This window comes from Humulus lupulus, chromosome 5, assembly GCF_963169125.1.
Source record: "Humulus lupulus chromosome 5, drHumLupu1.1, whole genome shotgun sequence".
Taxonomy (NCBI): domain Eukaryota; kingdom Viridiplantae; phylum Streptophyta; class Magnoliopsida; order Rosales; family Cannabaceae; genus Humulus; species Humulus lupulus.
In genome coordinates this window covers 169345155-169360392 of record NC_084797.1, presented here as the reverse complement: position 1 = coordinate 169360392, position 15238 = coordinate 169345155, and the positions used below count along the sequence as shown (strand labels likewise).

The window sequence follows — 15238 nt, the reverse complement described above, 5'->3', positions numbered from 1 at the left end:
CTCCGTCCTCCTCATGGTCATACATCATGCACCCGTATACGTACAGGTACCTTGTACCAAATGATTATTCTCACTCTTCTGAGACATGTATTTGCTTCCAAGCTATTCTGTATTCTTTTGGGTCTCTCTTATTGTTCCTTATACGCCCATTCAGGAGGTCTTAAACTCCATATGTTCCAATACACCCTCGCGGTGTGAGGCTTCCTCGAGGCGCGAGGCTCCATCCGCGATGCGAGGCTTCCCCTAGGCGCGAGGCTTCATGCCCGAGACACCCTTGTGGTGCATGTGCATGGGTATGGGTGCATGTATCTCGCACAGCGAGACACGTGTCTATGCATGCTAGTAGACAGCCCTTGGAGACTCGCGAATGGGTGCATGTGTCTATGCATGCGGGGAGACTGCCCTTGGAGACTCGCATTTGGATGCATGTGTCTATGCATGCGGGGAGATAGCCCTTGGAGACATGCGTGTATGCATGCGGGGAGAAAGCCCTTGGGGGCCTCGTTTAGGCTGAATTTTGGCGTCCACACTTGCCCCCAGTCTATAAGTACACTTGTAAGTGTCCTTGTAGACTTCTTTTTCCCCTCTTGTTTGACATGGATGGCGAGTTCTAGGAGGTTTGGACCTGGGTGCGTCATCCAATGTTGCACCTTTTGTGATGATGCAAGTGAGTCCCTAAGAGTGAATAAGGGCCAACCATGTCCAAACGTGGATCCCAAGGTTGCTCATGCTCTTGATCCCCACCATTCATCTATTGTGATGATCCAATGGTTAGGAAGCCATGACTTTCCCTATAAATACCCCAAGAGTTGAACTCACTTCACACCAAAACTTGATTAGTCCTAGTGGTATCCCTTCTAAGTTATTCCCAAAGTCTCCAAGGTTCGATCCTCCATAGAAGCATTCTTGTGGTAATATTTGTTTCCTGTGGTAACTCTTGGGTGATACTTAGCTGCCTGTACGTGTTGTATCAACAGGTGCATTCCAGAGGGCCTTCCATGAGCGAGGTCCATCACCTTTATACCCTTAGGGAGAATTCATCTTCCCTCGGCTTCTATCAACTTCAGAAAGCCACGACCCATAAAGGATCTTCCCTCGTCGAGGGTTCTATTTCAAACAGGGGTTCGTGGAAGACTGACTACTTCTTCACCCACAGTGTGTCCACCCGGCATACTCACTTTAACGCTTCAAGTGAGTCAATTCCTCTTTTTCTTCGCATTTTTTTTGGTTTATCTAACTATGGTCATTTCTTGTCCTTTGGTTGCAGGTCTCGTAGGGGTCATTGGCCTTCCCTTGAAATCGGCAGCTCGCGATTGTGTGTTGAAGATCCTTGAATTGCCGGTTCAATGCAAACTTATCTGTACCCTTTATACCGAGGGCAATCTTCACTTGTACAAGCTACTATCCTCAGACCAAGCCGTCTCCTTGTGCTCCGTCTCATCTGAATCCGCAGATCCTTGGCTATACGACCATGATGAGGACAATTATGATGAGTTAGCTGAAGAGGACTACGTTTATCCGCCGGGGGATCATATGGACATCAAAGAGGAGGCAGAGTCTGAGAACTACTCATGCCTTCACTCTTTGGCCGGCGGGGTTAGGGGCACAGCATGCGACGGGCATCTTGACGGTGCTACTTCTTGGATGCCTCCATCGATGCCCAGCGACGGACTTGACTTCCAAGCCCCTGTCCCCCACCTTGCCATGCCTAAAAGGAACTTTGTCATTCCTTCTTTTGGCGAGGCTTCTTCACCCTCAGAGGGACGTTCTCGGCGGGCCTCCTCTGCGGATGGACCAGGACCTTCTCGGTCCCATTCCCTGTTAAAGTGCGCTTCAGCTGGTGTCCACTCCTCCCCCCGTCAAGCTTGTAAATGCTGAAAACGACATAGTTGAGCATACGTTGCATGTCGTATGGAGGACCAACCCTACCGTTGACCTGTCTCCCTTTGGGGATTATGCAGTCGAGAGAATCTCGGAGTGGAAGGGTCGGGATGGAAACTTGTAGATCCCCCTGCAGCTAGTTTATCTGTACACCTATGTGTTGTTGCTATGTAACCTCCCAAGTCATTTTCCTTTTTTTTTTCTTTTTTGTTAGCATACTTAAGGGGCTTTGGTAAGTTCCTCTTATTATTATTTTTTGAACTTAAGGGACTTTGGTAAGCCCCTCTTATTATTTTGTTTATCAAACCTAAGGGACTTTGGCAAGTCCCTCTTATTATGACCTTTCGTGGATTATGTATCTCTTCCTTGATCTGATGATGATAATCTTTTAGGTGCACCTTGACTATACTTGTAAGGACATGTTAACCCTTTGGGTTTTCGGGGTCCTTTTATATTCTTTACGTGCACTTGTTATTTCTTGCGAGAAGCGTCATTCTCTTTTAGGACCCTTTTTGGCTAGACGGCTTGGTGGCCGCTCTAGGCTTATTGATGGATGCTCTTCCTAAGGCCTTTCCTCTAGTGGAGGTATCAACCTTTATTAGGAGGCTCTTTCTGTAGGACCTTTTGACCCTCTTGATGTTCATAAGGGTAGCTAATCCTTGTGAACTCAAGAGATGCCTTGCAAGGTTTACTTCCTTAATTTTTTTTATAAGGATCTCTTTTGGGACCCTTTTTGGCTGTATACTCTGCCCCCCAAGTGGTTGGCGAGATTTATCTTGTCAGACACTTTGATCATTTTGCTCATGCACTTTGAGAATTATAATTGGTAATAAGTACATGGGAGTTATATATGTGCTCACGTAAATGAGGAGTGTGTCACGCCAATAAGAAACATATTCATTACAAATAAACAGAGTACAAAGGTATCTATGGCAACATTGTTCTTACTACATATCAAGGCATCTAGGTTACCCCTTTAATTCATAGCTGCTTTTAAGGGGAGGACTCGCAACTATGTTGGGGGGCCAACTATGGTAACCCTTTTGATTTAGCGTACTAAAAGTGAAGCTTTACATGATGCTCCCCTCCAGGCACGTATGCCCACCCATTAGTTCTGATCTCCTCAGTAACTTTGGGGTTGAACTCACGTGGGTTTGCGCTCCCATGCACTACCATCACCATAGGTTTTGGTAACTTCATGACTATGTGGAGGGACATGTTATAACATTCCCTTGCTTCTTTCTGTTCCCCTTCACGCTCGCTACTCCCCCAGGAGTTGGGAATTTTATGGCCAAGTGGTATACCGAGGTGATCGCCTTCAATTCTCTCAGGGAAGGTCTCCCCAATACCGCGTTAAAGGCTGAGGAACAACTTACTATGACAAAATTTGTCATTACAATGGTCTGTCTAGGCAGTTCTCCCATGGTGAGGCTAACTCGATTGTGCCTAGGGGCTATATCGAGTCTCCCGTGAACCCATACATGGAGGTGTTGCAGGGTTTTAAGTTCCTGATGCCCAGTCCCATCTTCTCTAAGCCCGGGCGATATAGGATGTCTACGGAGCTCCCATTGTCTACGAGATCCCGATGTACCATCATGTTGGCCAGCTGTACACTTAACACCAATGGGTCATTGTGTGGAAAATGCACACCATGCACGTCTTCTTCGGCGAAGGTTATTGAGTCGTTTTCCCATTTAAAGTTTTTTGGGGGTCGTTGTTCTAAGCTTAGCATGCATGGGGGTGGATTTCGTCTGGCTTCCTTGGTGTATCCATCTCGCCCCTTTCTCACTTCTCCTCTGAATCTTGGTCCTTCGAAGATCATCCTCACCTCTCCTTGCACCTCTGGGGATACATCTCGTACTTGCGACGAGGGTGGTCTATCATCTGGTCTTTCATTTTCTCTTCGGACGTATCTACCCAAGTGCCCCCTGTGTATGAGTTCCTCAATTTCTACGTTCAGATGAGTGCATTCCGCTGTGGTGTGGCCAATGTCTTTATGATACTGACAATACTTTCTGGGGTCTCTCTTTGACTGATCTTTCTTCATTAGTGGGGGTCTTCTAAAGGGGACTTGATTCTCATTCGCTACGAAGATATGCTCCCTAGTATGTGTTAGGTCAGTGTAGAAGGTGTGGGATGTTTGCCTAGGATTACCCCCGTGTTTGTGCTTCCTCTGGTGGTCATCTCTTGGGACCTCGTACACCCTTTCCTTTTTTATGTCATTCGAATCTTCAGGGGCTAAGGGCTTCACAAGTGATGCCTTCAGGTTCTCATGGCCATCTTCGACACGAATGTACATTTGTGCCTGTTTGTAGAAATCATCTAAGTTAGTTACCTCCCTTTTGAGCATATTATCCCAAAGTTTGCTGCCTGGGCACACTCCAGCCATGATTTCCATCTTGAGTTCTCCCCTGGTTAGGCTTCCTACTTTAGTCACCTCCATGTTGAACCTATGGATGTAGCTCTTTAAACTTTCTCCTTCTCCTTGCTTTATATTAGCAAGGCTAGTGCTCAGCAGGGTATAATCACGTACGACATGATGTTGTTGGAGAAACTCGTCCGAAAGTTGTTTCCATGACTTGATGGTCCCCGGCCTCAGCCTCTTGAACCACTTGTATGCAGGCCCCTTCAGCATGACCGCAAAACAGTGGCACCTTGCTCTGCTATTGATCCCTCTCAGCTTCATTAAATTGTTAAAGGCATACAAGTGGTATTTGGGGTCTGAGGTGCCTTCATATGGGGTCATATGAGGTTCTTTAAAGTTAGTCGAGAGCCGTTCCAACTGGATTTCTCGCATGAAGGGTGATTCGTAGTCGAACTCTTCATCGGTAATGTGCCCCCCGGACGTTGTGACAATCTTGCTCCGAAGGCTCCTCATCTCAGTGTCTAGCTCCTGCTGCCTCTTATGCAAGGAGTCCCCCAGCTCGGTAGGGTTGGCCTTTCTCTTCTCTCTACCCTTCGGAGGGGCCATAGGAGGTGTCGTCCTTACTTCTGACCTCCTCCTATTGAGATTTTCTCTTAGGTCAGGTGGCACCTCCTTAGAGGTGACCTCGGCTTTGTTCTTACGACCAGCGTCGTCCCTCCGCCCTTGCTCCTAGGGGTATTTCGCCGGCCTAGGTCCCTCATGGTACTTTGCCTGGGGGTGTTGCTGGCGGAAATTCAGGTTCTACCATTGTCTATGGGGACAGTGGTTTCCCCTCTTTCACGCTATTTCTCCTTATGCTTTTGAAGGGGTATGCTCGAATTTCCTTACAGAAGGCCATTTAAAACTTCATGCATGTTCTCTAGTGTGGTTTCCAGTCTTCCATTCTTTTTGTGTAACTCTCAAATCTCATCCTCATAGAGGCGAGTCCTTGAGCTGGAACTCATTGAGTGTACTCGGGGACTCTTGCCTGGCCTGCATGTCGAGGGACCCGGGTCCCGGTGGCCAAAGCGTGGTGCCACCGAGGGCTTAGGACGTGGGTGCGCTGGCGGCTCTGGATGACCTCCGTCGAGCTGGGCAGCCAGGGATGATGCTTCCTTCTCCTCCCTTGGGGGAGGACGTTCTTCCAGCATGTCTCCATGCTCAGGTGGAGGAGGGTCTTTTCTAGAGGCCCTCAGTTGTCCTCCGTCCAGGTGAACCTCTACATCTTGTAGTTATCGTAAGCGTTTTGAACGCCTTGGCATTTTTCTTTATTGGAAGTGATGAGAGAACGTTGGCTTGATGCTTGTTCTTCCCACAGACGGTGCCAAACTGTTGACGGTGAGAATTCATCAACGATATAAGGTTAGAAAACTCAAACTATATTGGAAAAGATATCTTAGAAGAAGATGGAGAGAACTTGAAGGAGTAAATATGCAGAACTACAATGGAGTAAAAATTGTATATTCCTTAATTGTCTGTACGTACAAAGAATTTTCCATTCCCCCCTCCCAATGATGATGTGAGTTCCTATTTATAGGAAGGCTCTAATGGCTCTTAGTACATTGTGGTCCTAAGGGACAAGATTGTACATGTACACTGTCAGAGTAGTGGCGTAGGTTGTAGTGGTTGCAGATGGTTGTGGTGTCTACCCTGTTACATGGTAAGAGATGTGCAGGTGGTGCCTTCACTCTTCGTACTAATTTGTTCCACCACCACTTACCTGATATGGATGTCAGGATCATGCCTCTGTCCTCCTCATGGTCGTACATCCTGGACCCATATACGTACAGGTACCTTGTACCAAATGGTTATTCTCACTCCTCCGAGACATGTATTTCCAAGCTATTCTGTATTCTTTTGGGTCTCTCTTATTGTTCCTCATACGCCCATTCAGGAGGTCTTAAACTCCATATGTTCCAAGACACCCTCGCGGTGTGAGGCTTCCTCGAGGCGCGAGGCTCCATCCGCGATGTGAGGCTTCCCCTAGGTGCATGGCTTCATGCTCGAGACACCCTCGTGGTGCATGTGCATGGGTATGGGTGCATGTGTCTCGCACAGCGAGACACCCTTGGAGACTCGCGTATGGGTGCATGTTTCTATGCATGCGGGGAGACAGCCCTTGGAGACTCGCGTATGGATGCATGTGTCTATGCCTGCGGGGAGACAACCCTTGGAGACTCGCGTATGGATGCATGTGTCTATGCATGCGGGGAGACAGCCCTTGGAGACTCACGTATGGATGCATGCGTCTATGCATGCGGGGAGACAACCCTTAGGGGCCTCGTTCAGGCTGAATTTTGGCGTCCACACAAGGATTCAACTTGGGTTATTTTGTTTAATTATTTTTTATTTTAAATTGAATTTATATAATTTTTATTTAAAATGTATTTTTAATTATATAAATAATTACGTAATTTATAAATCTCAGGGGTATTTTGGTCATATTTAAAAAAAGTTTGACCAAAATCAAGCTCAGGGTATTCTTTTGTTGCATTTTACAAACACACAGGGTCCAAATTTTCATTTAACAAAACAAAAGGTCCGATTGGTAAATTTTGCAAAATACAGGGTCCAAAATGGTATTTACCCTAATAATAATAATAATAATAATAATAAGGTAATTTACTCTTTTGCTACCATGTGTTTTTGAAAAGTATCGTTTTGGTGCTTTCTTTTTACAATAATGCTCATATGATACTCTGAATTTTAAAACCATACATATTTTGTACCATAGACTCTGATTTGATAAATAAAATTTTACCAATATGATTAAACTGTCATCAGTTATATGTTATTGAGTAATTAAATTTGAATTTGGAACTCATATAATTGAGAATAGTTGATTAAATTGGTAAAATTTTATAAATTAAATTTGAGTTTAGGGTACCTAATATGTACGATTTTAAAATATACGGTACCAAATATGTACGATTTCAAAATACATGGTATCAAATGAACATTATTGTAAATACACGGTACCAAAATGATACTTTACAAAATCACAGGGTACCAAATGGTTACTTAACCTTTAATAATAATAATAAGCCTATATTGATTTTTTATTGGAAAATTTACATAAAATACTGTTTCTCCTCAAATTATTTCTTTTTTACACCTGATCGATTTTTTTTTTCTTTTTTATGTTTTTCATTTAGATTTTACATTTATACATTTTTTTATGTGCATCATGCCTTTCACTACCTGCAACACATAATACTCAAACAGGAAATTTGCGGCAAAAATCATCAAGTAGTTTTAATTGTTGCACTTAGTAAAAAATTTCGCAGCATAAATCACTTCCATCATTAATTTATTGCAGGTGTTAGCATACTTCTGCTATATGTGACGTGGCACAATATTATTGGTTGCTAGTTGTCTACATGGCATTTGTTTAAAAATTAATTTTTTAAAAGATTTTTTTTTCACAAAAATCTGATTTATTTTAAACTAAATAAATTAAAATGTAAACTAAAATAAATTCAATTAATTTATCACAATTTCAAACCCTAAAACTTATAAACAAACATCAAAAGAAATAAAAGTAAAGAAATGTAGAGAAGGAGATGAAGTAAAACGAGGAAGAAGAAACGAGCCTCCAATGCATGCTCAAGCTCCTTCAAAGCCTTGTCAGCTCTTCCCTACAAAATGGTGGCAACGTTTTCCTCTTTGGAAGTCTGGGTCGCCTTGTTTTACTTTTAACCCATGCTGTTACGGCTCTGCATCAATGGACTCTTCATGGTCTTGATGTTGATGATGATGAACAGAGTTAGGTCAGGGTTGTTGTTGCCGACGATGATGCTTAGGTTTGATTTCTCTTTGTTGTTTGTGTTTGCCTATGTTTTATTGTTTGTTTTGTTTTGCTTTGAAATTGTGTGTTTTCTTGTTTTGGTTTCTCTAAGGGTAGTCTTGGTTCTCAGATCTGAAATGCCGAATTTTTTTTTCTGGGTTTAAGCTCTTATGGCTCTAAACTTCTTCATTTCTGGGATGCTTTTGAACACAGGGTTGTGTTTATTTTGAATGGGTAGACCACCATGTGTCTTCTAGCAAAGTTAATATCAAGATAGGCTGGGAATGAATAAATTAGGCATGACTTTGGTTTTTAAGGCTAAATATTACTCCCATAAACACTTTCTAACAGCTTTAGGTATTATATTAGTTTGTTTTCATTTGTATTATATTTTCATTGTATTAGTAGTGAACATGTTTTTTTCCTTTCTTTCATATTTAATTCTATATATTTTTAATATTTCAGTTTTCTCATTATAGTAACACTATATTGTATTTCTTGATTACGTGCTCTAATTTTACGTGCCTCTAAGTTTCTTTGATACTTTCTAACTTGGTTATTTATCTCTTTAAAATTTTATATTATAATTTTCTTTTTTGTTCTTATTATTTTGTTGTACTATTGACATATTCATTCAGTTGGGTATACACCAAGTTATGTTTGGCGAAGTATTATTTAGGGGCGATCTTTATTAGTGAAAGGTTTACATAGACGTGTTGGGAATGGCGAAAATATGTTAGCCTTTAAGGACCCTTGGCTACCACATCCTTTTTAATTCTTGCCTACAACTTTGGATGTGTCCAATTCAAATTTGTTGGTCAAAGATCTATATTAGATAACAGAGACGGGTGGAATATGGAATTACTCCAAATGCATTTCAATGTGGTTGATCAAGAATGTATTTGCTCTATTCCAATTAGCAGATTTTCTAAGGATGACAGTTGGTTATGGCATTTTACCATTGACGGTAATTACTCTGTTAAAAGTGGATACTCTTTGCCCACAAGTTTAGCTTCTGTTGCTCCCTCTCCATCTAGAGCAGTTTTTTTTTTATGGTGGAGGAAGTTCTAGAAGTTACATTTACCAAACAAAATTTTGCATTTTGCATGGCGGGGCTTCCATGACATTTTACCTACGTTAGTTGGGCTTTATAATAGGAGGGTATTACCAAGTTCAAGTTGCCTTTTATGTGGTTGTCCTGAAGATTCTAATGGTCATGCTATATTTTGGTGTTATGGGGTGAGTGTAGTGTTCCAGCATTTTACTTAACTAGATAGTAGTAGTAGTTACTATGAGTTTGTAGTATGTTAGATTCCATGGATTTTGGTTCAAGCCGGGAATTAGTTAGAAACTCATAGCAACAGTTATGGATTTTATAACTTTAACCTATAGTTTAAGAATATTAATTATAGCATAAGGTTTGATTAATATTGCTGGTCCTAGAAATATATTTATTATAACCTAAGGTCAAGGTTTTGAAAGGCGAAATCGCGAGGCGAGGCGTTTTCTCTTAGTACTGCGAGGCGTAAGCCTCGAGGCGCAACGAGGCGTACGCCTAAACTATAAGAACAAATAAAATTTTAAAAATATAATAAAATTCATAAAATATCCTAAAATTCATGAAATTTCATAAAATTCATAGAATTCATAACAAACAACACATAAGTCCATATCAAAGTCATAAAAGTTCTAGTTATAAGTCTTAAAATCATAAATAAAATGCATTAAATCTCCAAGAACTCTTCACTTTCTTCATCATCACTCTCATGAAATTGTATAGCTCGACCATCATCTCCATCTTCACTGTCATTTTCTCCTCCTTCAAATTCATCTTCCTCATCCAAATTCACTTCAATTGGTGCTTGATTTCTTTTCCTCTTCCTCGGTGCTAAACTTCCACCCTCATCCTCAATCTCAATTTTCCCACCAACTTCGATTGCTCTACTATCACCATCCTCTTCATCATTTGGATTGGCTACCCATTCATCATCAGAAGACACATTTTCAACAATCAAAGGATCATCTTCCTCTCTTCGTGATTGTTTCTTAAAATATTTGTGCTTCAACTTTTTGTTGTACATAATATACACCAAACTATTCATCTTTTTTGTGCTAAGACGATTTCTTCTCTTTGTGTGCACTTGATTGAACGTACTCCAATTACGTTCACATGCCGATGCTGAACAAGTAAGACCTAGAACTCTTGTTGCAAATGACTTAAGTTCTGGAACTTCATCTCCAAAGTTGTCCCACCATTCAACTATACAAATTAAAGACATGAAAAAAGAAGCAAAGTAATGAATAATTTATTTTATAATATTAATATAAACTATAATAAAGTAAAAAATGAGATAAAAGTTTAAGTATTCACCAGGCGGACGTGTTAAGTATGATGTTAAGGATGATCTGAAGCCAAACAATCCTCGCTTGTATTTATACTCATCAAGTTGGGCATCGACCTTCACATATGTTTCTTGGTCCTTGATGAGTCTATCCATGCACTTATACAAACTAGTTTTAATCTCTGGATGCTCGGAAACATTGGGACTCCATCTGAATCGAGGATTCAAGTAATATGCAGTTGCATGCAAGTTGCGATGCAATTGAAACTCCCACTTCTGATCAATGATATCCCAAATCTCCTTATATGAAGACACGTCTCCATCTAAGTTCTTTGCTATCTTTTCTTTTGCCTCATCCATAGCACCATAAATAAATCCCATTGCTGGTGTCCTCTCACTATCAACTATTCTTAAAACATTCACAAGGGGCTTTGTGGTTTTTATGGAATAAACCACACTAGGCCAAAATGTATTATCATTCATTATGATTTTCTTCACAGCTTTCCCTTCAAGTTTCTTTGCCCATGCACAACTTGACCAACTTGACCATTCTTTTGAAACAAACATCAGTTGTAGTGGTTGCTTCAATTGATGCATACTTTCTAAAGTTAGAAAGGCAGTGGCGAATCGTGTGACAGCTGGTCGAAGAAGATCTTTCTTTGCAAATTTTCTTGTTAAACTCAACACCCATTGATGGTTATGGATGAAATTGCTAACTCTCTTTGCTTTAAGCAAATCATTTTTATGTTGTGGCAATTCTCCAATTTTCTCAAGCATCAAATCAATACAATGAGCAGCACACGGAGTCCAATACAAACTTTTTCTCTTCTCCATTAATAATCTTATAGCTGCCTTGTATGCACTTGCATTATCTGTGATCACCTAAATGACAATATCTTCACCAATTTCTTCAACAACATCATCAAGCAATTCAAACAATTTTTGTGCATCTTTTACACAATCTGATGGATCAATAGTTTTCAAAAAAACAGTCCCATAGGGATTGTTAACTAGAAAATTGATTAGACTCCTATTTCTCATATCTGACCAACCATCTGATAATAATGAAACCCCTGTTCGTTTCCATGTTGCTTTGATCTCATTCACAATTTCGGATGTTGTCTTCTCTTATTCTTTTAGTATCCAAGTCCTCCTTTTATGCATTGTTGGAGCTTTCAATCCTCGACCATAATTCCCAACCGAACGCAACATATTGAAATATGATGGGCATCTTGCACAATTAAATGGGATCCCATTCTCAAAAAAGAATCTCCCAATATCTAAACATACTTGATTTCGATGCTCTTTAGCACTCGTTGGAGTCATTTTTGTGGCAGCGGTATTTTTTTCATTTTCATCATCTCCTTTATTCTCCATAAATCGATCCATAGGCCCTCTAACACCTCTAGAACTACCGCTAGGACAAGAATTCACGCCCTCCAAAGGATTGCCACTACCAAAACCACTAGGTCCATCACCAAAGTAGGATCCACAATCCACCGCCCCATCAAACTTTCGTTGAGAAATAAATTTTGTATTTTCATAGTCTTTCAAATATTGACTTATCTCATCCTTGACTTCTTTAGGTACTTTAGGACATGGTTTTACATCTTTGTGTGTGCAAGCAAGATGTTCTTTCACTCTCTTCACCCCTCCCTTAATATCTTTACTACAAAAATTACACTTTAAATAATTGTATCCTTTTTTTCCACCTTTTCCCGGCACTTCTATTTCAACACTATACTTCCAAGCAGGATCTTTTCTACTCATCCTTCCCAACTTAAATTCAGCAACTAAAAACATAAAATAAAATTAAAAATTCAGCAACTTTAAAACAAAAAAAATAAGGAAATTGAAAAACAAAAAACAGAGAAGATTAAAGAAATTATTTACCTCTCTAAACCAATCAACTTTGAGAAAAAGATTGAACTATTGAAGGCTGGTAGCTGCCTTGACTTTGAGAAAAAGAGGTGAAAAAAAAAAGATGATGAGTGAGAGGAGAGAGCTTCTTGCTTGAAAAGGAGAGAAATGAAGAGTGTGAGGGAGAGCTGGGATGATGGAGAGAGGCTGCTGTGAAGTTAGAGAGAGGGGAGATGCTGCCGTGAAGGAGAAAGAAAAGAGAGAGAGAGAGGGGAGATGCTGCCGTGAAGGAGAAAGAAAAGAGAGAAAGAGGGGAGATGCTACCGTGGGATTGCTGCGAAATCAGAAAAGAGAAGGAAAAGAGAAGAAACTTAGGGTTTTTTTTTAACTTAAAATCTAATAAAATAAGCCCAAATTTTAAGCCCATTTAGTTTAAAAAAAAAAGCCCAAAACACTATTTTAAAAAAAGCCTCACGTGTGAGTCAATAAAACAGCAAAAAAAGAGCAAAACCATGAGGCATACGCCTTAGTTCGCCTCAGCCCGCCTCGCCTCAGACACGGTCACCTCGGTCCGCCTCACCCACGTGAGGCTTGCGCCTCACTGCCACTCTATGAGGCGGCGCCTCAGAGGCGTTTTTTTACCGCCGCGCCTCGAGGCGTACGCCTCAACCGTTTTTTAAAACCATGCCTAAGGTTTAGATAGAACCATTAAGAGCATGACACTTGTCATAATCATGTTTATTAAGGAATTAAGCATTTTGATGAATAGTTTTAATAAAAGAAAGATCTAGAAGCTCTAGAACCTTCCAGAAACTGTTAGGATTATGTTTAGACTCAGTCAAAGCTGTTTATCCAATTCAAAATATGCTGAAAAAGTGCAAATACGTGTTTGATATAGCAACGTATGCCGATATGTCGCAGCTATAGGGGCCGATATATCGCCTACGGAAGATACGATAAACACGTTGACTTTGCACGAACGTACGAACAGGGCTCGGGATTAGGGTGGAGCCGATATATCGCCCAGGGTAGGCGATATATCTCCCCTGGTGATGTATTTTTTAATGTTGATGATTTTTTAATTTAAAAATACCCTTAACCACTTGGACCTAGCTTTGAACGATTTTGACCGAGTTCTGGGCATCTGTTGAACGAAAATTCATATCTTTTTCATTTTATATTCATTTATTTATTCAAATTAAAAGGGGTTAGTTTCACTCCTTGAACTCTATAAATATGACCTAGTGCTCAGTCATTTTCTTCATTCTTCAAGCAGTCTTCAGAGCCTCCAAGTTGCTAGTGTTACTATAGAGAGAAACACTTGGGTTTTGGGTTCAAGCTTTATCATTCTAAGCTTTTCTAAACACGTGGGAAGTGAGATATAGTGAGATTTCAGTATTGAGGTTTAGATCAATTCGTAAGATCATTCAAGGTATTCTTATCCCTAAGTTCAGTTCTTTATGATTCTATAGTTTTCTTTTATTCAGATCCTAACTCTTGTTTATGATTCTTGATTAGGTATTTAAGTTTCTAGAAACTTAAGGTTCTTATTGGTAAGTTTCTTCTTGATGGTTTAGTTCTCATTTCATCTTTATTCTTTAGAGATACTCACCCTTCTTATTGTTTGTTTTTAGGAGTGTTCTAATCTCGTTCTTGTTCCCAAATATCCCAGTTATTGGCAAGGAAAATAGGATAGATTTTATGTGCTTATATATTTATGTTATGATATGTTTATGTGCTTATATATTTTATGTTATGATATGTATATATATATGTATAAATATGTCTTGTAGTCATTTGGGGCTTATAGTTGCTTAGATAGTAAACCCCAATCTTTTATGTCGCTTGGGGCTTATAGTTGCTTAGATAGAAAACCCCAAGATTATTTATCATTTTCATGGTTTAGAGTTATGATTTACCCTACCTCGACTAGTAGATGACCTAGATGGGTTATCATATACTACCATGTGATCTAACCTACCTCGATTAGTAGACAGAGGACCTAGATGATTTATCACATGCCATGTTAGTGGCCATTAATATTTTAGTCTTATATGATATATGTTTTTATAGTCATATGTTTTGTGTTTATGATATAGTCTTATGTTTATGATTTATGATATATGATTGTTAGTAGATTTTCCTTGCTGGGCATTAGGCTCACTCCTTTATTTTAAGCTTGATGCAGGAAAATGAATATGGAAGGTGGAAGGATTCATGACAGCTTGGCTTGCGTGTTAAGGATGAATGGATTCAATGGACTGCGTGTTGATCGATGATGACGTTAAATTTAAGTCTTTTAAATTATGTTTCTTTTGTAATTCCGCATTTAGTTTTTAAACAATTAAAGTTTATAGTTTATGTTTTTATGTATAATCAATGGGTACCCATACCATATTTTATATTTTACTATGTATTTTGCACAATATTTATTTTGGGGTTTTAAATAAAGTTATGTTATTTCTGATGTATGTTTCCCAAAAATAGTAGCTATGTCTAGTAGTTTTAATGGTCTAAGGTCTTAGAAATAGTTGGGTCATTACAGTGAGGAAGAATTGGAGATTGTTACGCTTTGAATTTCTGCAAGGAGTGTTGTTTGATGTCTCTTTACTACAAGTGATACTTAAGGCATTTGAGGTGCTTACTCAATCTGAGTTTGAGTTAATTATATTATCAGCTTGGTATATTTGGGGGGAAAGAAACAATATTACTCATGGCCTGATTCCACAATTACCTCATATTGTTGTGTCCCGGATTAAATTTTTTTGTTTCAGGAGTATTCTCAGGTCAGGATGTCATTATGTTCTGTCATTATGTTTCATGTTTATTCTCTAAATCTTTGTTAGGCAATTTTTAATAATTGATTTTTTTTATTGCTATTTTTATTTTGTTTATGTTGTATCTAATCTAATCGGTATTGCATATATTAATCATTTTTCTTCTACATTATGTTAGAATTGTACT

At 39.7% G+C, this 15238-nt stretch overlaps 1 protein-coding gene across 1 annotated transcript; it reads right to left on the bottom strand.

Moving 5' to 3' along the window:
• Positions 1-9796: 9796 nt before the first annotated feature.
• LOC133779670 (uncharacterized) lies at positions 9797-12184 on the bottom strand. Its single transcript, XM_062219602.1, has 3 exons — positions 11705-12184; positions 10444-11296; positions 9797-10332 (listed from the first exon to the last, which is right to left on the bottom strand). The coding sequence occupies exons 1-3, from the start codon at positions 12182-12184 to the stop codon at positions 9797-9799; spliced, it is 1869 nt and encodes a 622-aa protein (XP_062075586.1).
• Positions 12185-15238: the final 3054 nt, after the last annotated feature.

What these genes read in the sequence shown, in the direction of transcription:
- LOC133779670 (XM_062219602.1), bottom strand. Translation starts at nt 12,184, where the DNA reads ATGAGTAGAAAAGATCCTGCTTGGAAGTATAGTGTTGAAATAGAAGTG. An exon ending in CTAAAGAGCATCGAAATCAA is followed by an intron (nt 11,297 to 11,704) that starts GTATGTTTAGAT and finishes ATTGTCATTTAG; the next exon opens with GTGATCACAGATAATGCAAG. An exon ending in ATACTTAACACGTCCGCCTG is followed by an intron (nt 10,333 to 10,443) that starts GTGAATACTTAA and finishes TAATTTGTATAG; the next exon opens with TTGAATGGTGGGACAACTTT.